The sequence below is a fragment of the Leucopleurus acutus genome (assembly GCF_964270905.1).
Source record: "Leucopleurus acutus genome assembly, chromosome: 11".
In the NCBI taxonomy this organism is placed as follows: Eukaryota; Metazoa; Chordata; class Mammalia; order Artiodactyla; family Delphinidae; genus Leucopleurus; species Leucopleurus acutus.
In genome coordinates this window covers 50,751,767-50,777,563 of record NC_139152.1, presented here as the reverse complement: position 1 = coordinate 50,777,563, position 25,797 = coordinate 50,751,767, and the positions used below count along the sequence as shown (strand labels likewise).

General features: G+C 44.8%; 1 protein-coding gene across 2 annotated transcripts in view; it reads left to right on the top strand.

Annotated features, from left to right (window-relative positions):
• PPM1H (protein phosphatase, Mg2+/Mn2+ dependent 1H) overlaps nucleotides 1–25,797 on the top strand; it is a 263,100-nt gene that overhangs the window by 168,985 nt on the left and 68,318 nt on the right. For both annotated transcript variants that reach the window (XM_082849676.1, XM_082849677.1), the window contains exons 5-6: nucleotides 7,280–7,364; nucleotides 24,779–24,897. In XM_082849676.1, coding sequence (XP_082705802.1) covers nucleotides 7,280–7,364; nucleotides 24,779–24,897 — 204 coding nt within the window. The remainder of the gene's footprint in view (nucleotides 1–7,279; nucleotides 7,365–24,778; nucleotides 24,898–25,797) is intronic.

The window sequence follows — 25,797 nt, the reverse complement described above, 5'->3', positions numbered from 1 at the left end:
CTACAGGAGAGTTTTGCAGTCACACCTGAGCTCTGAGAGACGTTTGGGGCCCAGGAAGAATTCTGTGGTCACTTAATGCTTGGGTCCCACAGGGTTCACGAAGACTGGTAGTGCTACAAAGATGAATTAGCATTTAGTAGGGTTCCGGGCCTTTTGTGAATATGTGGCCAAATCCGGGCAAATAAATTCCTCTTCAGAATTTATAAAAGGAATGTTTCACGATTCCTGTAAGTCCAATGATACAAAGATATGTAAAGGAAAATTAACTTTCTCTCCCACTTCCATGCCTTTCTCCCTACTCATTCAAACATAACTTATATTATCAGGCAGCCAGGTGTCCAGGTGGCCAGTTAGTACCGTGACAGCCTTATTCACTCTCTGATAGTGCAGGCAAGAGGCAAAGAGAAAGCAAAGTGTTCCGTTTTCCCCACACAAGGGCACCGGGCCAGGGTCAGGTGATGACATGCAGCAGGGCAGGAGGAATCTTCTCGGTGTTGAGGAGCTCTGAACAAAAGGCTGTGCCTTTGGACCAGGGGATGGGGGTGGGATGGCAGGTAGGTGGTGGAAAAGGGAAAGGACTAGGAGTGGAAAAGTACTGAGTCAGAGTGGGGGAAGGTATCTTAGCCAGGACTCCTGGTGGAGGTGCCTAGGCTGGGTAGGCAGAAAAGTATGTAAATGTGACCCATGGTGGGGTGGGGAGAGGGAGCCCTGGCCTGCAGCTACCCTCAGAGACTGCAGAGCCCTGGCTGGGCACCAGGGGTGGGGAGGGCAGCTTCCCGGCAGGCCTGCCCAGTAGAGCCTTTGCAGAGCCTGGGGGAGCACACACAGGATTTTGGCCTGGAATCAGACACTTCATGTATATAGGGTATCTATATATAGTTTTTGTTTTTATAAAAATGGGATTATTCCCCATATTACTCTGCAACGTGCTTTTCTTTTCTTTTTTTGTTTTTGCGGTACGTGGGCCTCTCACTGCTGTGGCCTCTCCCGTTGCGGAGCACAGGCTCCGGACGCGCAGGCTCAGCGGCCATGGCTCACGGGCCCAGCCGCTCGGCGGCATGTGGGATCTTCCCGGACCGGGGCACGAACCCATGTCCCCTTCATCGGCAGGCGGACTCTCAACCACTGCGCCACCAGGGAAGCCCTGTAATGAACCCTTTATTTCTTTAGGATATATTCCCCACAGTAGGGTGGCTGAACCATTTTTTTATGTAGTTACAATTTTAAGAGATTTAAAAAGTGTAATAACAGTCTATGTTCCCTTTAATTATGAGAATGACTTTTTCCCCTCACCCTATGAGAACTATTATGTATTGTTAATGTTTTCAATAGATGTTTGCCACTGTGATGAGCAAAAATTACATTACTTTTACTTTAATTTTCCTCTTCCTGGACCAGTGAGGTAGAGCTTCTTTTCATATGTTTATTGAACATTTGCATTTTCCCTTCTGGTTGGTTGCCTAATCACATCTTTTATTGTTTTTTTTTTCTTTTGCTTGTTTGTCAGATGCCTTTGGAAAGTATCACTCCTGCTTTGAGACGGGATTTAACAGGAGTTAGTGTGATCTCCTTAAGAGAAAGTGCAAAATTGAGAGACTCTCTGAAATGAGCATCCTGTTTGGCCCTTTAGTTTTCTCTTGACCAGTTTACGTTTTGACCAGCTTGGGGAACAAAAAGTAATTCTTTTTGACTCCAAATTGTGACATTCAAGGATATAAGTAGCAGAATTTTCTAGCACCTGTTCTCTGAACTCAAATTTCTCATGAGTTAGGAATAAGTTGCCCTTGTCGTGTCATGTGCCTCATATGGGGGGGAGGGTTTAAAAACTATCAGTGCCTTTGCTTTACCTCCTCTTTTCCCATCCTTGCAGTTGACTCACAAAAACACATTAAACCTTATCATTCGCCGTGTTACAAATACTGCCCCGTCTATTAGACTGGGTAAGAAGTTAAAGCATGTATATTTCAGTTAGTCTCTGTGAATGAAAGGCTAGCCTTAACTTTGCAGAATATGCTTAGGAACCACTCCCTCTGTATGGTATGGGGTGCCAGGTGGGAAGTGGTGGCTAGTTGATGAAATCACCCAACCCCTGGTGACTCCCTCACCTAGTCTCTGGCCAGACACTGAGTAGGTGAATGAAATGTCATCCTGACCACAGTCATATCCACAGGTCTGGACCTGAGGCCCCAGAAGAAAGGTCAGGGCATGTGCCTAACTCTCCTTGACTTTCGCTGCTATATAGCTTTTTTATCCTCGTTTAGTAAAAACATTTCATAAAATAATGAAGTAGAAGGTATGAAGTCTATAAGGATCCTGTGATGAGAGAATGTAGCTTTAAAGGCGTTTCTCTACTTTACTGGTTGTTTAGTACAGGATTTGTCAGCCTTCTTCACATGCACTCTGTTCCCTTTGAAACCCCTTCCTCTCACTGCCCTGCTCCAGATTGGAGACCAGCTCTCTGACAAATTGATCCCTAGATCAGAGGGATGAAAGAGAGAAAGATCAAAAGGAAGCCGGGAATCGCATAGGAAGAGGCATCATGATGCAGGGACTGGAAAGTTTGGCTGCCAGACTTGCTGTCATTCTTTAATCCATGGGTGTCTCATAAAGGAAAAACTCGGTAGTTCAAACAGAAGTGAAGAATGTTCTGTACATAAGTGAACTTAGATATAAGGGTCTATTTATGAAAGTAATTAGGTAGGGTTACCCCAGCAGTGAACATTGGAGTTGAATGCTGATACCTCATCGTGTACGAATTTGAAATGAAAAAACAGAGTAAACATAGTGGTGACTGCATTCTCCCTCCCCTGCCCACTAAGGACAGGGGCCCTGCCTGGTTTTCCCTTATCTTTTGAGTCACTTTTCAGTGTTGATTCAGCCAGAACAGCATCCTTTTAGGTCCCTTGTCTTTTTGTAAAACCAATGAAAAGGCATGCGGGTTTTTGAGGGCTCAGGCGGTAGACAGACAGTTACAGATCATGTTATTAAGAAAAGTCTTATTTGGGACCTTCGCTTCTGGACACGTCTGTTCATCCACCCAAGTCCAGTTCACTCTTCATCCATTTAGTCGCTTATCCCTCAGCAAACAGTTATTGCGTGTCTGTCACAGGCCACACACTGAGTGCTGGAGATTCAGAAACCAGGGCTTAGGCTCTGCCCAGAAGACATCCTCAGGTAGTTAGAGACAGCCACAGAGGCCGGCCATCTCAGTGAGACTGGTAAGGGCTGTGGTACACCAGGCACGTGACCCCACGGGGTCACAGAGAAAGGGCATCGAAGGTAGACCAGGAGGGCATTCTCCTGGGCTGACTCTCAGAGAGGAATCAGTTGGCCAGAAGAAGGGAGAGGCAGAGTGCAAGGAATAGCAAGTGTGAGACTGAAACCAGAAATATAGACAAAACCCAGATAATGAAGGAAAGTGGAAATGCTGGGAAGGCACCTAGGGGCTTGCAGTAGGGGATCTGACGTGATGCAAGTAATGCTTTTAAATCATCTTGGTGACCCTGGGGAGCAGAGCTCCTGAGTCAGGCAGACAAGCTCTGATGTGGCCTGAACCCAGGCACTAACAGAAGAAACCAAGGAAAGGGACAGATTCTCCTGCTACTGAGGGGATAAACTCTACAGGATTGCTGCCTGTTTGGATGTGTAGAGGGAGGAAAGTGAGATGGCTTCTGGAATACCCCCCCCCGCCCCCCGGTGGAAAGGGATGCTGTTCCCTGAGACAGGGACTGCTGGAAGGACAGATTTGGGGGTGTGGTGGGGCAGGATCATTAAGTCTGAAACACGTCGAGTGTGAGATGCCAGTGAGTATCCAAGTGAATATTTGTTGGCAGTTGGCTGTTCCAGGCTGGAGCACAGCAGAGACGTGTGGGCCGGAAAGGATACTTGGAATCATCGGCATGTGTCATGGTTGAAGCCATCGATTCATCCGGTAAATATTAAGGGCGTACAGTCAGGGCCCGCTTCATGGGGTTGTGACCTGTGCGGGCCGCCACATTTGCCTTAATGTTCTGCTGTCACAGTCTTGAAATTCTCATTAATTTTTGAACAGGAGGGCCTGCATTTTTATTTGGCCCAGACCCTAGAAATTCTGTAGCCAGCACTGCTTGTAACTGCCTGGCTCTGTGCACAGTAGTGGGGCCTCAGCGTGAGCAGGATGGACATGGCTGTCGCCTTAGGAGCTGACAGGCCAGCTCGGAAGGCGGACAGTTAAGCAATGAGTACAAAACAGGTTGTGTTCCATATTGGGAGCACCAGGCTAACAGAGCATGTAGGAGAGGGCTCTAAACCAAATCTTGGGGGTTACAGGGTTGGGAAGCGAGTGCCCAGGGAGGGGGTAGAGAGGCGGAATGGCAGCCCACAACCCCAGAGGAGTCTGAGAGGAGTGTCCTGGGAGGTCGGAGGGAGACCAGGAGAAGCAATGCCCCAGAAGCTGGGGTCGGGAGGGACCAACAAATGCTGCCTAGGAAGGTGGGAATGAGGTCATGGTCACGGGGTGTAGCGGCAAAGAGGCCATCTGGGAACTGGTGAGAGCAGTCAGGTAGAGAGAAGGCAAGAAACGAATTTACCTGTATTTGAGGGATCGGTGGGAGGTGAGGAAGTAGAGCCCCTGTATGTAGATTAATGTGTACATTAATGTGTAATGAGTGTGTAAACCTTGGTTTAGGGGGAAAGAAAGGGGAAAAGACCCTGAAAGTGGGTTTCAGATTAGGAGAGTATTGTTTGGTTTTCGTTTTGGTTTCTGTTTTGTTTGATTTTAAACACAAAGTGTTTTGAGTGTGGTAGCCAAGCCAGCAGAGAGAGAGGTTGGGAATACAGAGGGAATAACTGATGTAGGAAAGACTCCGGGGTTGGAAGTGATGGATGGACTCACCTGGTCAGGAGAAGAGGAAAAGATGGCTGAGGGAGCAGGTGCGATTCCAGGCGAAGACCCCTCTCGGCTCTGTGACAACCACCCAACTCTCCTTGTGTAAGCGAACGTCCGCTGCCTCCCTAGTTCTGCTCTCTTCCTCTCAGACTCAAGGCAAAGCTTCTCCTAAGTTCTCTCATCTGTTTTTGTTTTCTTTTTTGCGGTACGTGGGCCTCTCACTGTTGTGGCCTCTCCGGTTGTGGAGCACAGGCTCCGGACGCGCAGGCTCAGCGGCCATGGCTCACGGGCCCAGCCGCTCCACGGCATGTGGGATCTTCCCAGACCGGGGCACGAACCCTTGTCCCCTGCATCGGCAGGCGGACTCTCAACAACTGCGCCACCAGGGAAGCCCTCATCTGTTTTTATATTCAATTAATATTCATGGGGCTCCTGCTAGGTGGCAGGCAAGATACCAAGCATCTGGAATATGAGAGTGAACAAAACAGACCAGGCCCCTGACCTCCTGACACTTAGGTCCTGGAGGAGGCTCTTGCATGGTCTGGTTGGCCGCTCCCCACAGGCCCACGCTGCCTGACACCCCACCTTCCACCGTCCCTTCCTTCCTCCTCTTACCGCGATCTTTTACGTCCCTCCCGGATACCCACCTTTCTTAGTCTGAGCCTGGAAGCTGGAATTTGGGGGCCATGTAGGAAAAGGGAGGGAAAACAATTAAGACTAGCTTTTAGCAAAATTTTGAAACGGAAGATTGCTGTGGGAATTTACTGCATAATGCCTTTTGCTCTAGTGCCCCACATTCTCTGGGCCCTTCTCGCTACTTTAAGATTAGGCCCTAAGCTTGACCTTCCTGACCCCTCCTTTCAAGTTCTCCAAGTTTCTCCAGCCTCTATCAAAACCCTGCTCTTACTACAGTTATTCTCAGCCGATAAGTAGGACAAAGACGATTTCCGTTAACTCACACTGATTTGTGAATGGCGGATATCCCCTTTCTTGGGGTTGGGGGAGGTGGGTTGCATTTTATGAGTGACTCTGGGTTTATAAGAAGGAATCTTTCATCTGTCCTATTTTTGGCGGCATAATAAAAGAAGTGATACGAGTATTACAGCAAGAGCCGCCCTCTTCCCAGGGTCAGCCTCCGCAAAACTTTCCCGTTTTCTTACAGTTCCACCATTTTTCTCCTAGATCCATAAATTCTCTAATGCCCCCAAGATTTTTATTGTCATCTCCTCCCTTGCCTGCCCCCCTCCCCTAGTTTCTATGACAGCAGCCACTGGGCATGGGTGGTGAGGGGTTAGCGGGGGAGGGGGTCGAGCAGCTGCAGCCGTTTATAGGGATTGTTGCCAAGTCGGGGACTGCCTGCCTCTGCGGTGGGAGGGAGGGGTGCCCGGGGCTTCTTGGCACAAAAAACGCAGCCTCCCCATGTCAGTGAGGCATCCGCCCAGAGCTGAGCTCAGTGATGGTATTCCCCGTGCTTGTGGCTCTTCACAGAGAAGTGTGCTTGGGTCCCCAGGTCTCTGGCTCCCTGATACCAGGAGCTTTGTGGTTCGAATAGAATGCAGCTCCCCTAGCCACTTGGATTTGTCGTAGAAATGGCAGCCTTCCGCCACAACTGATCGATAGCTGGCCGGCGGATGCAGGGACCACTGCGGAACAAGGTCTGAGCACAGGAGGCTCCACCGAGAACAGACTTAGGGAAGGTTGCTGCACAGTTATCAATCCGGCAACTCCTCTTCTAGACGTCTGCTTTGGGGAACTCTGTTCTCTCAAAAGTCCCGGAGTCGGCAGTAGCTGTCGGGCACACCTTGGAGAGTATGTGAATTTCCTGAGCTTTAAGATGAGATAAGAGTGGTTTTCCTGGACCCAGGCTATTACCCTAGAAACTCAGGAGCCTAGGTCCGGCGTTCTTAGATTTTTAACGTGCCTCTGAATTCCCTGGGCATCTTACGACAATGCAGATTCCAATACAGGAAGTCTGCGGTGGAACCCGAGAGTCTGCATTTCCGACAAGCTGCTGGCTCACAGACACTTTGAGTAACGGAGATCTGGAGCTGCACTGTCTATCTACTACACTAGCCCGCTGTGACTGCTTAACTTCAAGCTAAATGAATTAAAATTAAATAAAATTAAAAATTCAGTTTCTCAGCTTGCACTCACCGTGATTCAAATGCTCAGTACCCACATGGGGCTGGTTGCCGCCATATTGGACGGCACAGATTCATGAGCTAACGAGAATGTCATGCTCTTAAAGATACTTACAGTGTGGGGAGTTGGTAACACTGAGCTTTGCTGTGCAGGTCAGAGGAAAAAGTATCCTCTGAGAGTTTCAGGTGTATTCTGAACTAAGCTATGGAGTTAGGACAGAATTGAAGTACTTACGAGATTGGCTGCTGACCTGCATTTTCACCATTTCAGGGCCATAATCATCAGAAATGGAGAAATCATCCCCATGTCTTCGGAATTCACCCCTGAGACTGAGCGCCAGCGACTTCAGTACCTGGTAAGAGTCACGTAGGTCTGGCAGAGCGCCGCCGCGTCAGGGATGGCGTCGGGGCTGTTTTGGAGGAACATGTTGCTATTGACCTGGGAGCAGGCCCACAGCAGTAAAACGACATATGGCGTTAACACCCCCCATACACGCCTCCTGGATCACACATCCTGGCTCCGTGTGTGAGGACACACTCCACCTCCATGGATTTATTATTGTGGCTGGTTTTCTCCCATCTGTGACCAATCAAAGACATGGCATGCTCTGTTTCCTTTAATGGCTTGGTATGTACAATACGAAATGCGGTGGTAAAGAATGCTGATACGTTTTCCCCAGGCCTGCCACTCACTTTAACTCAACCAGAGGGGTTCAGACGAGTCTGAATCTCATGTGAGCAGCCCCCAGAGTCTGATGACACACCAGGACTTCCTGCTCCGATATGAAGTCTCAGGGGCCCTTTGGGAGAATTGCAGGTGTCAGAAAATCTGTGTCTGCCCTGAAAATAAATTCTCCATGTTAGATCTCCCTCTTTGGAGTGAAATTATGAGAGGGCTCTCGGAGGGCTGTTTGGTTTTTCAGGTCTTGAGAATTGTTGCTTCTTCGAAAATTTGAGCTTTCTGAAAAACAGGGTATATTCCCTGCCCTCACATTCCATGCAACGGTGATGATCATACAGGATTGCTTTGCAGTGGGCATCTTTCGGCACTAGCTGTGAATAGTAGTTCTGCGGATGAACTGGTTTCTTGCCGACTGGCTTTCTTTTTAGACGACAAGGCTAAGATAGTGACCGTCTGCTCTTAGGAAAGAACTGATCCAGCCTACTCCAAAAGGACTTCGCTCACGTCTCTGAATTCCAGCATGTGGGAACAGTCAGAATTTGATGACTTCGGTTGATTTAGCAAGAAGTCGTGCACTTGCCTCAATTCCCTTGACTGTGTTGTGTTGGTTTTACTCGGTAGCTAAGCTGTGTTGCTTTTGGTACTTACCTGGTCCATAAGACAACAGGAGTCCAAAGCCAAGGTAGAAACGTTTCTTCACTCTTTGACTATGGTTCTTTTCCAACCTATCTGTTGCTATTTTCAAGCAGGTAAACTTGAAGCCCCTCCGGGGGCCCAGATGTTAGAGCCTTTCACTTTCTTTGGCCATCCAGGCAGGGGGAAGGGACTGGCAGCAGCCGGCAGGACCTCATCCTGCCCCCATCCTTAGTCACCAGCTGGGTAGCTTTGTTACAAGTCTCTTAACCTTTCCAGACCTTGGTCTGTCCCTTATAAAGTAGAGAGCTAGACCAGAGGGCCACCGAGGACCTCAGAGCTGCGAGGGTCCTTCCAAGTAGAGTTCTTAACAGCCGGCCTCGCTGCCCCCTGGCTGACTCTCTCCAGTCCATCTTCCACAAAGCCCTTCCCCCCCCCCCCCCCCCCCCCGTGATCATCACATAGATCTTGTCACTCTCTTCCCTAAAAACCTCTGGCTCCCCGCAGTGTACAGAAGGCAGACCCAGAATTGGGCTTCCCGCCCGCCTCTCCAGCATCATTTCTTCGTTGCCCTCACCAGGGACACAGTACATCCCGGGCTGCAGCCACGGAGAACCGTCTTCCATTTCCAGGACACACCGTGAGCTCTCCGATCTCCATGCCTTTGGAAATATGCTCTGCCTGGAGAGCCCTTCCCTTTGTCTCTGCCAGGAAAACTCCTCCTCATACTTTGAGACCCCAAAAGAAATGTCACTTCCTCTAGGACATGTCCCCTACCCTCGCAGGGGGCCAGTCCCCGGTGCTCACACAGCGCCCTGTGGAAGCCCACAGCGTGGCTGTCAGCATGTGGTATTGTATTGCTTTTTCCAAGTCCCGTGTTCCCTTCCAGACTGAGTCCCGGAGGGCAGGCCCCTTACCTTAGGGACCTCACGTTGTCAGTACCTAGCACAGAGCTCGTATTGAATCAGGGTGTGTTGACCAAAGGGGCCAGTGTTCCTATTGATGTCTGGGTCATTACCACACAGCACCTCCCCTGCTTCCCCTGAAACCTCTCACAGTGGCACCAGGCCTTTGCCTCCCATGCCTCAGCCCCTCCCTGTCCCATCACCTCCGTGACCCTTAGTAAAGACCATTTCCTGCTAAAGGCAATGAGTAATAGCAGATCCACTTTTTTTTTTATTTTGAAATACTTTCACATTTTCATGTGGCAAGAATGATACCAAGAGCTTAAAACATTAACTTTTAAGGAGGGGGAGGGGAATGCTGACATTGTTCAGATTCAGATTCCAGTATCAGTGGTCTGTTTTGGGACGGCTGGAATAAGATGCATGTGGCTTCAGAGCTCAGCCTTGTCACATGACTGCGTCTGTGATTTCTACAAGGCCCTTCACTGATCCCCAGCTTCACTGTCAGTAATGGGCACAGAAAACCCCAGAAGGCAGGTGCAAAGATGAAATGAAATAATATATGTGGAAGTTTTTGTGGCACGTAATACTCATTTGGTTATTGTTGGGTGAATCAGAGTCTTGCCACTTCAAATTCTACTGGTCTTCACACCTCAGTGATATTGTCCCTTTATGTTTATTTCAGAATCACTCCTAATGGTCCTAAAATTAATGTGTATTTTGGTGTTACTCTTGCACAATCAATGGACACTATTAGCCCCCAGAATAGAGTCTTAATATCTGAATTTCTAAAAGGTGAGAACACTGTCCCCATTCTTTGTCATCCTCACTCCTAAACCGTATAGGCTTCTCTATATGGAAATTATACCTAAAATTTTTCTCCTCAGACAACAGGAGTGTAAATGACCAAAACATAAAATATCCTGGTTGTCCAACTTCCTGTTCCATCAGGAATCTAGGAATGTGTGCTTTGGAATGAAGAAATCCAGTAATAATATTCACATGATCTGTGATGTGAATCTTTGTGGTGAAGTATTGGAGAGCATTAGGGGGCTGGGAGCATAGAATAACCTTGTGGTGAAATCTTTATGCAATGGATTTCAGAGAACTGGGAGGTTTATAGCATAAAATCTTAAAAATAATATCAGTTATGAGAGGAAAACACAGGGTGATGTGGGCTTCTCTCAGCCCAGCCCAAACAAGAGCTGTGTGACCTCAGGTCTCTCACACAATGAATGTCTCTGAATCTCCCTTCTTCCTGAGTGAAATGTGTAGGAATACGTCCCTTGAAATATTCATTACATGTTCTGAGGTCATAGTGAAAAGTAATCTCACGATAACATAAAATACAATATGTATCTTATAATTTTAGGTGCATCTAATCCAACCAGTTCATTTTGGGGGAACATCAGTTCCCTTGAACTAATTGTGAACCACTTTTGTGCAGTGAGAGCTGTTGTATCCTTTACGTAATCTAAGTGAATTAGTACGTCACCAGAAAGTTAACAATGTATTCCTTATTCTTAGGTCAAATCAGATTTCATTTTCATGATGTCTGAAGAGACATTTAGGATAGAATCATGAAAACTTTCAGGTCCCTAGAGACTTGTTTGAGCAGCTGACTGCAGTCCCAGGGCTGTTTGACTTGTAGAAATGGTTAATGATTTTCTTAGAGGTGGGGAGGGTTCGGAGCCCTTTGTACATGAATCGTTTTGATCCACGTTGGACAGGAATGTTCTTGGTATGCACAGTCCAGACGTTCGGGGATTACAGAGCTGGAAGTAGATTACAAGATGATGGATGTGCAGGCACATTAATTTTGTTTGGTCTTGCATCCTGACCTCAGAGGGCCCTTCAGACAGCTCTCTGGGTAATGTGAACTTTGTTCTGTAGATTCTTGGGCTGGGCGATTAATCAAGCAGGCTTGAGGTTTTGACTTGTTCACATGGAATGTGGCAGGTGTGCGATGGAGGGGTCAGGGGCCATGCACTTCTGCCCCAGCAGTCAGGGAGAGTTGATGATCCTACGAGTCACGACTAAGCCTTGCTTTTTTTCTCGCTGGGATTTTTTTTTTTTTTTAACGTTTCTAGGGTGATTGAAATAAAATATTTAAGGGGGTCCACCAAGCTGGACAGAATGTTTTGATGGAGTCGATGCCCAGATAGGAGGGAAAGCGGTCTGGTTTGTGGGCGTTTCTCGGCAGCGTTTACTGCTCTGATGCTGCAGCTTCCAGGAAATCACCCCCGCTTTTACTTCGGGTGACAGCTAGAAATGGGTCTCCCTCTAGGGGGGACCTCTATAGCCCCGAGGTGTGAGAGTAATGGCTTCCCCCTCCATTCTGCCTGGACATATTTATAAACTCTGATTTGATTATGTTAAGATGTGCTGGTATCATCAAACCTTCAAATAATGTACGTCTGTCCTTGTAGATAATCCAAGTCTGCAGCTGTTTATCATCAAGGGCAATGTACAGAAGAGATGAAAGTGCGTTTCAAATGCACATTTGATACACACAAGTGCAACATTATCTTAGGTGATTTCTTGCGGTGTCTTTGGAACTGCCTGCAGCCTTCTACACCAAGTCTGGTTTGATTTGTCTGCCGTTTCCCTAGTGCTGAGCTTGGAAAGGTTTCAAGGTGGACAGCATTGTACCTCTTGGCTCTCTGGGATTTTTCACGCTCAAGAGTTATCTCCCAAGAAGTAGATTCCTTAAGCCTGAACCTGCTTTTAAGACAAGATGTTATCATTGGGAAGGGTCATATGTGCTAGTGAGTAAAAATGGCTGGCCTGCCACCTCGACATGGCCCTTAACCTTGAGAGCAGGTTGTTAAGCCCGGGAGCCTGGCTGCAGTCACAGGGAGACAACTTCACCACCACTCTGCTTTGCCTGATGGCTGAGTCAGGGACAAATCCACTCCAGCCCTACCACCTCTCTCCCCATTTAACCCCCCTTTGCAAAACTGCATTTGAGTTTCAAAATCTTGAATTAAAAAAAACGGCAGGCTAGAGTGGTTGACATTTTTCATATTTCCTGTAAGTTCCATTGATCACACCAGCATCATGAAGAAGCCAGGAGAATTTTAGAGCATGAAATTGGCACTGCCCAGGCTTTCAGGGCAGAACTTATATGTGGCTGCCCTAGGAGCACTCCCTGGCTCCGGGAAGACTCTGAATACATTAGCCCTTATAACTGAACCTCGCCACTTCTAGAACCTCATTTTGAAAATGAATATAAACGGATGTATTATTTATTCCAGGTTGGGAGAGGTCAGAAACTTAGCATGGAGGCATTCTAAACCTACTGTGCAGACCTAAGAAAATGGATTCCACACAGCTGAACAAAATCATCGAGAGAAGGAATCCCTACATCTTCTTTTTTTAAAAAAAAAAATCAGTCTTTCTGCACAGTTGCTATACATAAATGATCTTTAGACTCTAAAGCCCCTATCCCCCAAAACATTCTGAGTAAAAAGTTGGGCCCATAAAGCTGGAGCCGTCTGCCCATAGGGTCCCTTAAGAATTGATCTTAGTGTAAGGAAGCAAGATAATGTCATACATCCTTTAAATATATCAAAGTTAAATATGCTTTGAGAGGGGTAGATAGGATTCACTGAAGTTTATTAGGGCAAAAACTTAACTGTAAAATGCTTTCTGTGCTTCAGTTGCTTTATCTGTGAATTAGGGTAATTGCAGGACCCTCACAGGATTGGAATGAGGGTTAATGAGTTAATATTTGTAGTGCTTACAATAGGGCCTAGATCAGAGGCAAAATAAAATGTCTTAGCTTTCAAATATAACTATATATGAACTTTTTCATGGCCGTCCTGTCATCGGGACTACTGTGGCCTTTCATAAAATGTCTCAATTCCATTTGCTTATGCAAAGAGATTGGAGATATGCAGGCATATCCTTTTTGCTGACCTGCGTTGTTCACTCTACAAATGAATGCCTTTCCCCAGATTTTTACTGGGGAAGAAAAAGCATTAGGCATATGAATATGGAAACCTTATATGTTTTATGTAAATGAACACTTTTTACCCCTTATTCTATACGTTCAACTGTTGTAGAGTTGACAGATTTTGGCAATTTTGTTTAATATCTCTATTTGTATTCCAGTTTCCATGTGACTCCTTTATCATAAGATCTCAGTTTTACAATTTTAAAGTTGTTTTGGGGGCATGCTACTTCTCTGTGCCTGATGAGTGCAATCCCATGTCGAAATTTAAATGTGAACCTTCCTTGAGATCCACATAAACCAGACAGAACTTTATTTAATATCCAATTCTGTAATAGCTTATATATGCAAGCTTGGTTTTTGCTACTTTGAGATTTTAAGGACAAATTAAGACAGGGAGAATTTTTTAATGAAAGACTCCAACCCATATGTATTTAGGTCTCGGTCATTTCACATTTTTTCTTCTTCTTCTTTTTTTTTTTTAACCCAAACCAGAATATTCTCCTCCTGCACTGTACATCAGGCAGCCAGCCTTGGCTTTGGGAGAGCCATCTCCTTTGACTGTTCGTATGACCGTTAGTGATCACCAGTGGCTTGGCCGACTTTATTAATTTCATTTCATTTGTGACCTTAGACTTTCTATCAGGATAAATCATCTTGAAATGTAAGGCTTCCAAACCTCCCCTCATATAACCTGACAAAGTTTTTTTCCCCCCTAAGGGCAAGAAAGAGGAGAGATTATTCAGTTTTTTAAAGGATGTATATTGAACACTGAAAATCCTCATTTTGATAACTTGCTTTCACATACTGAGAGTTCTAAACATTTAAAGAATTAATTCATATAAAATTTTTCTAGGTAGATGACTTTACATTCCTCTTCTGGAATGTGACTTCTCATTTCATGCATGAGTATTTTGCCTTTCCATATTCTGCTGATGGGAGTGGAAATTGGAAAAACTACTTCGAAAAAGGATTTGACCCAGCAATTTCACTCCTAGGTATATACCTAACAAAGTGTTTACCGCTGTTTACACCAAAGGACAAGAATGTGCATAGCAGCACTGTTTGTAAGAGCCCAAGCTGGAAACTATCCAAGTGCCATGGAGAGTAGAATGGATAAATAAACTGTTCCAACAGTAAATGCTGGAGAGGGTGTGGAGAGAAGGGAACCCTCTTGCACTGTTGGTGGGAATGTCAATTGATACAGCCACTACGGAGAACAGTATGGAGGTTCCTTAAAAAACTAAAAATAGAATTACCATATGACCCAGCAGTCCCACTACTGGGCATATATCCGGAAAAGATGAAAACTCTAATTCAAAAAAAGATATGCACCCCAGAGTTCATACCAGCACTATTCCAGTAGCCAAGACACGGAAGCAACCTAAGTGCCCATCGACAAATGAATGGATTAAGAAGACGTGGTACATATATACAATGGATATCACGCAGCCATAAGAAAGAATGAAATAATGCCATTTGTAGCAACATGGATGGACCTAGAGATTATCATACTAAGTGAAGTAAATCAGGCAGAGAAAGAAAATATCACTTATATGTGAAATCTAAAAAAAGATACAAATAGACTTATTTACAAAACAGAAATAGATTCACAGACATAGAAAACAAACTTATGGTTACCAAAGGGGAAGTGGGGGAGAGGGATAAATCAGGAATTTGAGATTAACATATATACACTACTATATATAAAATAGATAAACAACAAGGTCCTACTGTACAGCACAGGGAATTATATTCAATATCTTGTAATAACCTATAATGGAAAAGATTCTGAAAAAAAAAAAATATATATATATATATATAACTTGTGGGCTTCCCTGGTGGCGCAGTGGTTGAGAATCTGCCTGCCAATGCAGGGGACACGGATTTGAGCCCTGGTCTGGGAAGATCCCACATGCGGCGGAGCAACTAGTCCTGTGCACCACAACTACTGAGCCTGCGTGTCTGGAGCTTGTGCTCCACAACAAGAGAGACTGCCACAGTGAGAGGCCCGCGCACTGCGATGAAGAGTGGCCCCCGCTCGCCGCAACTAGAGAAAGCCCTCGCACAGAAACGAAGACCCAACACAGCCAAAAATTAAAAAAAAAAAAAAAAAAAAAAAACTTATAAGCATAACAAATAAGATTAGACATCAAAAAAAAACTGAATCACTTTGCTGTACACCTGAAACACTGTAAATCAACTATACTTCAATAAAAAAATTTTAAAAAAATTTAAAAACAATGAAAAGAAGATCCTTTTCAGATTCGCTCTGACCCCACTCTTTGTTCCTTACCCCTGAATGTAGCCCATTTCCACCCATTCTGCCTTCCTCATTCTCCCCTGCTAATGCGTGAGCTCTAAGCGGAGGGGTCTCTTTTTTATATTTTGAATCCCTAACCCCTGGTGCCTACACCTGCAGGAGCTCATGTGTTAGTTGTGTGAATTCCATTGGTTGGATACCCCAAAACCTGGGATAATCCCCTTATTGGCTGGCACTACTTATTGGCAAGCTGACCACAAAGCAGCAGAAGGAAAATTTATTAGGAGGAAGCATTTTGTGTTCCCCAGCAGGCAATTTTGAGGAACCTTGGGAAGCACCGTCTCAGTGTCCGCAGGAAGCCTGGTACTCAGCCTCCTCCCAAGCCCAGTACATACGTATCCCTCCCTGGGATCTGGGTTCCTGCTTCTACTCCCTGTTTTCTCCCCGCCTTGCATCGCCAAGGTGCTCAAAGCTCTCCCCTAGCCCAGGATGGTGGGACTCACGTCCATGTACTCTGGAGCAACACAGACCTGGGTTCGGGGACGCACTCTGCTCTACTGAGAGGCTTCCTGGAAGGTCCCAGAAGGCCTCTCTTCCTCTGGCTTGTCCCCTCCTAGGACGGCTCAATCCCTCTGTGACTCAGAGACTCTTACTGGGATGGGACGGTTGTGTGTCTTCACAGTGCTGTGCTCACCTCCATCCCCTTCCCTTGAAGCTGGTTTCTGCCCAGAACTAGAGAGGAGAGCAGCCGGAAGAAGATGCTCAATCCTCCCGCCCCATCTCTGGTGTCCTGGCATTTCTTGACACAGCAGGTTACTCCAGCATCCTTTCCCTAGAGAAGATGCCTCTTCTTGTTCCTAGCCAGATGTAACCATGTCTGGAAATGTATTCTTATTAGCTGCCCAGACACTTAAGTGTCAAGGATATGTCCTACCCTCTTTTTTTTTTTTTTTTTTTTTTTTAGCAAACCTGTACTCTCCAGAGTCCTTAAAAGACTCTTGACCACCTGCCTTTGGTTTTGTGTGGGCAGTGGTTACCAGGCCTTTCCTCCCAGGTACCATTTGTGGTGCACACCTGAACTCCGGGTGTACCTCCACCCCTCTCCCTTCAGTTAGGAGCATTCAGTTATGCTTCCTTGAAAGAAAGCCTCAAAATTCAGGATAAAAATGAAGGTACAAAAAGAGGTCCAGTTTTTTGTTTTTTGTTTTTTGTACATGCGGCGGGCCAGCACACTTTAAATTGGATTTTAGTATAAAACACATTTCTAGGTTTCTGGTTGGCATGCTTACTCAGTAGAGGAGAGACGTAATATAATTTAGTTCTTAGGATTGTAAAGTATCCTGGGGTTTTCAATGGTATGACTGCACCCACGTGCTTGTTGCTTTACAGGAAGGCATCTGTGAAATGATAAAAAGTTAACTAAATCCAAAATATGTAATGCGTGTCCAAGATTGTTTTTATGTGCCGTGGACCTAAGTTTTATCTTTTTCTAAAGATTGAAAGCTATGTTGTATTATTTTGTAAAGTTTCAATGATCACAAAAGGTGATTGTGTAAAGCAGGTCAGAATGTTCTGTATTCATTCTTCCAGCAAATACTTATTTAGAGCCTTTACTGTGATCAGTGCTATGCTAGGCACTAAAGTGTAGCTGAGGTTTTAAAAATAATGAACATATTTAAGTGTAGCTGGTATTACTTGTGTCATCACGCAGATGTTTCTAACATACATATATCCAAATAGCATCATCAAAGAGAAAAAGCTAAAATATATCCAAGCATAGCAGATAAATAAGGAGGGTGTAGGAGAGTGTCCAGAATTTTCATTTTGCAGGTGGACATGGGACCTTAGATGTGTGCTTGCTCCCAATTTGGATATTGATCCCATTAAGGTCCACATTTTTAATAGGCCAGCATCCCTAGGAGATGTGCCTTGGAAAGGGGCAGTCGTCATGTACACATGTTTATGAGCTGCCCAGGTATGAGCAATGGAGTAAAATATGCCAGAATTGTCCATGAATCCTACAAGTTTGGGGTCAGAAAATCATTGGATTTTATTGCTGAAAGGAACCTAACAAATTCCAGCTCCCACGTTTTGCAGACTCTAAAATTTGTGTGTGTTGCTTACACTGTATTATAAGTAAAATCGCTTTCGAGGCTCAAGATTCCAAAATGCTGACTTGAGCGATGCTTCCAGCAGGGCAGGCCAGCACTAGTGAAGTAACGCTAACCGGTCCATGTTATTTGAATGCTGGGCAGATCCTAAGAAATGTTTGAGTCCCCAGGTTGCTGGGCCACTCTGCTTCTGAGAACAAAATATCTGTGCTGGCCCATTGGGAAGCCGTGTGCTTCAGCATCCCTTGCATGGGAGCCAAGCCTCTGCCTGGGGTGGCCCTTTCCAATGATTTTAGCATTCCCTCAAACTACTGGAGTAAGAAGGGGCAGTTAAGCTCCTTTCAATATTTTTTAAGACATAGTTTAATAACTGGGTTCTCAAAAAATAACAAATTTTAGAGTATTTTTAAAATGAAAGTAATCCATGTTCAATGGTAGAAATATTCATGAATGTAGATAAATTAAAAAGAAAACCATCAGATAATACTGTATAATATTTTCATGACTTTGAGTGTATGTACATATATAAACATGTATACATATAACACCATGTTATGGACTGAATGTATGTATCTCTCCCCTCACATTCGTATGTTGAAGCCCTAACTCCAATGTACTGAATTTGGAGATAGGGCCTTTACAGAAGTAATTAAGGTTAAATGAGGTCATAAGAATGGGCCCTGATTTGATAGGATTAGTTTCCTGATAAGAAGAGTTACCAGAAAGCTCGATTTCTCTCTCCACGAGAGCACAGAGGAAAGGCCTTGTGAGATGCAGCAAGAAGGCAGCAGTCTGCAAGCTGGGAAGAGAGCCTTCGCCAGGCAGTGAATCTGCTGGCATCTTGATCTTAGACTTCCCAGACTCCAGGCTATGAGAAATAATTTTTTGTTGTTTTAAATCCCTCATTCTGTGGTATTTTGATATGACAGCCTGAGCTAAGATAGACTATGCAAACTTTCATGAGTATTACACAAAAAGATACACTAATAAGTGTGTCTTTTCCTCAGAAAACCAACAAGTATGTGTCCCATTATATTTTAGCATCTCATTTTTCGTTCATCAGCCACCTATTTGTTCTATTTGTATTTAGTTCTTGAGTTTTTTTGTTGTTGCTGTTGTTTTTTAACATCAATAACTCCATCAGGTCTGACAAATACAACAGGAGTGAGTATTGAAAATGTTGGTAAGAAGGAAACCTACAACTAGGATGCAGATGGTGATTTTTTTTTTAACATCTTTATTGGAGTATAATTGCTCTAAAATGGTGTGTTAGTTTCTGCTTTATAACAAAGTGAATCAGTTATACATAACACATATTCCCCGTACCTCTTCCCTCTTGCATCTCCCTCCCTCCCACCCTCCCCATCCCACCCCTCTAGGTGGTCACAAAGCACTGAGCTGATCTCCCTGTGCTATGCGGCTGCTTCCCAGTAGCTATCTATTTTACATTTGGTAGTGTATAGATGTCCATGCCACTCTCTCACTTTGTCCCAGCTTACCCTTCCCCATCCCTGTATCCTCAAGTCCATTCTCTAGTAGGGCTGTGTCTTTATTCCCATCTTGCCCCAGGTTCTTCATGACAATTTTTTTTTTCTTTTTCTTTTTCTAGGTTCCATATATAGGTGTTAGCATACGGTATTTGTTTTTCTCTTTCTGACTTACTTCACTCTGTATGACAGACTCTAGGTCCATCCACCTCACTACAAATAACTCAGTTTCGTTTCTTTTTATGGGTGAGTAATATTCCATTGTATATATGTGCCACATCTTCCTTATCCATTCATCCGATGATGGGCACTTAGGTTGTTTCCATCTCTGGGCTATTGTAAATAGAGCTGCAATGAACATTGTGGTACATGACTCTTTTTGAATTATGGTTTTCTCAGGGTATATACCCAGTAGTGGGATTGCTGGATCGTATGGTAGTTCTATTTTTAGTTTTCTAAGGAAACTCCATACTGTTCTCCATAGCGGCTGTATCAGTTTACATTCCCACCGACAGTGCAAGAGGGTTACCTTTTCTCCACACCCTCTCCAGCATTTATTGTTTGTAAATTCTTTGATGATGGCCATTCTGACTGATGTGAGATGATATCTCATTGTAGTTTTGATTTGCATTTCTCTAATGATTAGTGATGTTGAGCATTCTTTCATTTGTTTGTTGGCATTTGTATATCTTCTTTGGAGAAATGTCTGTTTTGGTCTTCTGCCCATTTTTGGATTGGGTTGTTTAGTTTTTTGATATTGAGCCGCATGAGCTGCTTGTAAATTTTGGAGGTTAATCCTTTGTCAGTTGCTTCATTTGCAAATATTTTCTCCCATTCTGAGGGTTGTTTTTTTGTCTTGTTTATGGTTTCCTTTGCTGTGCAAAAGCTCTTAAGTTTAATTAAGTCCCTTTTGTTTATTTTTGTTTTTATTTCTATTTCTCTAGGAGGTGGGTCAAAAAGAATCTTGCTGTGATTTATGTTATAGAGGGTACTGCCTATGTTTTCCTCTAAGAGTTTGATAGTGTCTGGCCTTACATTTAGGTCTTTAATCCATTTTGAGTTTATTTTTGTGTATGGTGATAGGGAGTGTTCTAATTTCATTCTTTTACATGTAGCTGTCCAGTTTTCCCAGCTCCACTTATCGAAGAGGCTGTCTTTTCTCCATTGTATATTCTTGCCTCCCTTATCAGAGATAAGGTGACCATATGTGTGTGGGTTTATCTCTGGGCTTTCTATCCTGTTCCGTTGATCTGTATTTCTGTTTTTGTGCCAGTACCATACTGTCTTGATGACTGTAGCTTTGTAGTATAGTCTGAAGTCAGGGAGCCTGATTCCTCCAGCTCTGTTTTTCTTTCTCAAGATTGCTTTGGCTATTCGGGGTCTTTTGTGTTTCCATACAAATTGTGAACTTTTTTGTCCTAGTTCTGTGAAAAATGCCGGTGGTAGTTTGATAGGGATTGCATTGAATCTGTAGGTTGCTTTGGGTACTATAGTCATTTTCACAATGTTGATTCTTCCAATCCAAGAACATGGTATATTTCTCCCTCTGTTTGTATCATCTTTAATTTCTTTCATCAGTGTCTTGTAGTTTTCTGCATACAGGTCTTTTGTCTCCTGAGGTAGGTTTATTACTAGATATTTTATTCTTTTTGTTGCAGTGGTAAATGCGAGTGTTTTCTTAATTTCGCTTTCCGATTTTTCATCATTAGTGTATAGGAATGCAAAAGATTTCTGTGAATTAATTTTGTATCCTGCTACTTTACCACAGATGGTGACTTTAAAGCAGTGTAAAAATATGTCATGGCGGGATATGTCCTAGGTACACATGGAATACACATGCATTCTGTGGTGGGCCTGATTGTAATGGAAAATGTGTCATGTAAGATGTGAAATGTGCTGTGGCAACCAGCCAGAGGAAGAAAAATACCACAAAGAGAGAGAAATCCAAGGATGTGACATCCGTATCAGTGGGGGATGAATATCACAGTAATTCCTCAGAGCTAGGGCACGCTTTTTCCTCTTACCTTTTGACATACTTGAAGTTGGGATATTTTACAGTTGATTGTTGCTGTCAGCCAGGTGGCAGGCATGACATGGCTGTCATCTCCTAGCATGAGCAAACATCAAAAGAGCAGCACCAGAACTTCAGGACTGGCATCCAGCAGCTTGAAGGAAAACCCTGCAGACAGAAGTGAAGCACTTTTTGGATGCAACTAGTCGTGCAGAGGGGCTTGGGGAGGAGTGACCAGACTTGCTCAGCCACATTCCCAAAGTGGGAGTCAGAAGCAAGCGGGCTCTGGAAGGTTGCAAAGCTGGCTTCTGTCTTGCATTTCTTCTGTGGGTTGCTTAAGAAATGCTGCATGACCAACGCACCCCTGAAACACAGCCCGCTCTTGTGTGGAAAATCACGAACACGGGATGATTCAGAGTTGGAAAGCAATGAGTGCCATTGGATTCTAAATGTGAAAACGTTTTGGAACAATCTTAACCGATTCACTTCACTTATATATTCCTTCCTAAATATGCACAATAGTGATAGATAATAGAATTTTGTCTACATCTAAAGGAGTTCTTTCAAAAATAATAAATTAAAAGTTTGAAGTGGGAAAGAAAGCACCGTGCATCGTTTAATTGGCACCTTTTTTTGCCCTTCCTTAGAGGTAACAAAATAATGCCGCATCTAATAAAGGGCATCTTAGAACTGATGAAATACGGTAGCCTGTTGTTACAAGCGGGGAAGCAGGAGTTTTGTTGAGACCCTGAAAGGCTCTGCATGTGAAGGGGCAACGGATGTCACAGGTGACACATGGTTCAAGGCCCCTTTGAGGCTGCCCATCCCCAGAAGGAGGGGCGAGGTGGCCCCTGCAGACAGCAAGCTGCTGGGGAGTTCCCAGCTACCCTGCAGACTTCTCCTGGTACAACTGCCCAGGCAAATGTATTCCAGGAGAAAGGGCACGAGGGTACAAAATGTACTTAGGAATGGCCTTTGCATCCTAACCTATGTGTTATGTAATGTATATGTGTACCTATGTTTATACACATGCATACTCATTTATGTATACATGTATGTCCTATATAGATCTGTGTATATATATGACACGATTCACGTAAGCTCATACACTTGCACACTCACAGACACATTGATATGCTGTTTCTCACAAATAGATCAGCTCTTTCTGTGTAATTACATATTCTGTATAACACCTTTGTATGTGATTGCACAGAATTCTTTTGTGTGGATTTATGCTGGTTTAATCACTCGTATTATTAAATGATTTCTTCTCGCTACTTGAGGAGCATCCTCATGGCCAGGTTGTGTGCAGATCTGTAACTTTTTGTTAACTGGATCGTCATGGGTGCCTATTTGTGGTTCATACTTGGCATGGATCACAGGCCTGTTGTTGCCCACTTACTGTGTTTTGTAAATGTGTGCAGGTTAAAGGGCCAACATAAGGGTTAAGATGGGGGTTATGGGTTTGATATTAAGCTTAAGCTCTAGAACCACCCATTCCTGGCTGATAGCCTTGGGCTAGGTGTCTTAACCTCTCTGGACCTTAGTTTCCTCCTTTGTAAATTGAATCTATGCATGTGCTTTGTAGGATTGTTGAGGTAATAACATAAGGTGTATCGAGTGCCTGACACATGGTAACCCCTAAATCAGTGTCACTCCAGCTTGGAGGGCGGGGGGGGGGGTAGACAAAAACGCCATGTTAATTCAGTCCCAGAGTTCTGAGAGATGATCGAGGGTACATAAAAATGCTGCTGTTATTGACTGTTAATGCCTCTGGTCCTTAGTTTTCACGGGTGGGCCAAAATAAAGGCAAGGAATAGAATGGTATCTACTCTGTAAGTACGTCTGGCTTTGTGGGCATGACTTGTGCAGTTGCCCAGGGCCCTGTACTTGGTTTAATGCTCTGCTGTCACCTTCTTGGAATTTTTAATTTTGAATAGAGGCTCAATATTTTCCTTGTGCCCTGGGCCCCACAGATTAGGTAGCCAGTCCCGCCCATAAGGTTGGCGTGGGTGTGCAATGAGAGCTCAAGAAATACTTACTGTAGTACTCAGGATGTAATAGGGCTCCATGATTACTAGAGGGCTAAATTATTTTCTTTTTACGAGCAGAGACAGTCATGATAAGTGCACTGTAGATGTCATTTCCTTTCGTTGTTAGAACAGTATGAGATAAATCTTCAGTTAATCTCGATGTACAGGTAAAGAGACGGAGGCCCAAGCACTTAAATCACCCACTAAAATCACACAGCTTAGAAATTCAGAGCTTGATTCAAACCCAAAGTTTCTCCCAAAGCCTACCCCACTGACCTGCGCTGTGAATATTAGTTCCCTCCCTCCCCCCCTCCCTCCCCCCTCCCTCCCTCCCTCCCCCCTCCCTCCCTCCCCAAGGAACTTCTCTGTAAAACCCAGTGTTTAAGTGTCCTTGATACCCATAGGCAGCCCAAGCCTCATCCCCAGCAGAGGTTTCAGGGCCCCTCGAAGATGATCCAGAATTCCCCTCCGACCTGGAACCTGCTGGTTACAGCAGACAGAACAGCCCCTCTTCTCATTCTCAGTCCTGTCCCATCCTGTCCCCAAAGCCTGCCCAGCATCACTGGCTCGGAGTTCTTAGCTGGTCCAATCTGACAGCCTGGGGACAGTTCAGCTTGATGCGCTTAGCTTCTGACGGCTACCATCCAGCTGAGACCTCCAGACCACCATGAGAATCAGTGGGAGATCTGCCAGCGTCAGGTCCTGGGGGAAAGAGGCTGTGGGAGATGCCTTTTTTCAGGAGACCGAGGATATGGCCATCTGTCCTATGGCAGGGAGCCCTGGCTGTCCTACGGTGCCAGGCCGTGATTTGCTCCACCCACTCTTTTCCCTGCCAGAAAGAGAAGAGAGAGAGAGAAGATCCATTCCAGTACACTGCTAATAAGCAGGTATACGGCTTGGTGTGGGACGGCTCCGGGGCAGGTCTGCTTACAGTGTGTGGCCTCTGAGCAGGGAAGTCCATACCTGAGCATTTCATCTCTTGGGTAACTGGATTTGAATTTTGAGTGTGACAATGTGACTGTTTGTTGTTTCAAAGCAATTCCCTAAGTGGCTGTTTGCTCAAGACTTTTGTAGTGTGAACAGAGATTTGGGGGAGGGGAAGAAGCCATCTGTTCTGGAACAGTCTTCCAATTACATGATCAAATTACTGCAGAGCAAAATGGAGGGAGTCCAACAGAAAGTTCCTGTCTGGTGCATCCAGTCCCAACCTGCTCCGCTCTCTCAGGCCATTGTGTTGACATGGAGACCCACATGCAGCTTTCAGAGGCCAGGCCCAATAACTAGGCGTACAAATAGGCCAGCAGAGAAAGCCAAGGAGGAGAGTCAGGGGGAGCAATCCTACCTCCTCACCGTGCCATTCAGCCCAAGTGAAACCATCTTGAATTTGAATTAAAAAGTGAACCTTTTTCTTGCTTGAGAGATACACGTCTTTGATTACCATTAGTTTTATCATCTCCAATGAAAAAGTCACATCCCTTTATAAATTAGATTCATGATTTTTATTTGTTGATATTCTATTTGTATTTAGAGTCTTCAATCTATTTATCTCCCTTAAAATTTGAGAACTGTGTTCTTGTTTCTGAAATGTGGGCTGTCTCGATTTGCAAAAACATCCTTGGGTCTTATTTTTTCCTCTAAATATGTGTGGGTTTTTTTTTTTTTTTCCCTTTTCTTTTCTTTTTGCTATTAGGCATTCATGCAGCCTCACTTGCTGGGAAATGAGTTCACACATTTGGAGTTTCCAAGGAGAGTACAGAGAAAGGAACTTGGGAAGAAGATGCTCTACAGGGATTTTAATATGACAGGCTGGTAAGAACACGCCTCCCTCTGCCTTGGCACTGCTGCAGCGTGTGTGAAGGAAGCGCCACTCCCGCACTTTGGATCAGGAGGTGCAGCCAGAGACCTGGGTTTGTGGGGAAGGAAAAGGGGCTACGCCCACTTCTGCTGCTTTCATCTGGGCGCCAGTTCTCCCATCTGGGTGTTGGTTTGCTTTTCTGCTCTCTGAGGCCCTCCTTGGGGACACTAGACCCACGAAGCTGATATAATTCCTCACTTCATACAGAGCAAGCGTTGGGGGGCTTTTAAAAACACATTAGACTTGGGTTTTTAGGTTAGGGTTACTAAAGAGGTAGCGGGGCTCAGAGGAATGAACCAGAGCTCTGTTTGGCCAGACCAGTTTAGATTTGAATCATAACTCTGACCTTTCTGAATAGGCAAAGTTGGATAAACTACTTAACCCCTATGGGTGCCATTTTCCATGAATAAAGTGAAAAGAATACTCTTTGAAGGGTGATTGTAAGCACCAGAGGTAATGAGCTGTCTTCATGATTTCATCACATTCATATCGAAATAAGAACTCGTGGCAAGGGGCATCTTACTCCCCAAACACCGATATAAGGCAGCAAAACCATTTGTGTGTGTCAGTAGCTAACACTGACTAAGACCTCATCGGTTTCTTCCAACTGAAAAATAGATATGGTGATGAAGTACTTAAATCTCATAGGGTTGGTGTAAGGATGAAATGAGAGAGCAGTGCCCGGCACAAAGAAGTGTGGGTGAAGATTTGCTCTAGGCCCTGCGATCCTGACCAGGGAGCCTCCTGCCATGCTGGAGGTCAGCAGAAGGAAACAGTGGCCTCTTTCCTCACCACGTCCCCAACACAGGTGACAAAGTCAATTCCACTATCTCTTCTTTGACCGGAATAGCTAT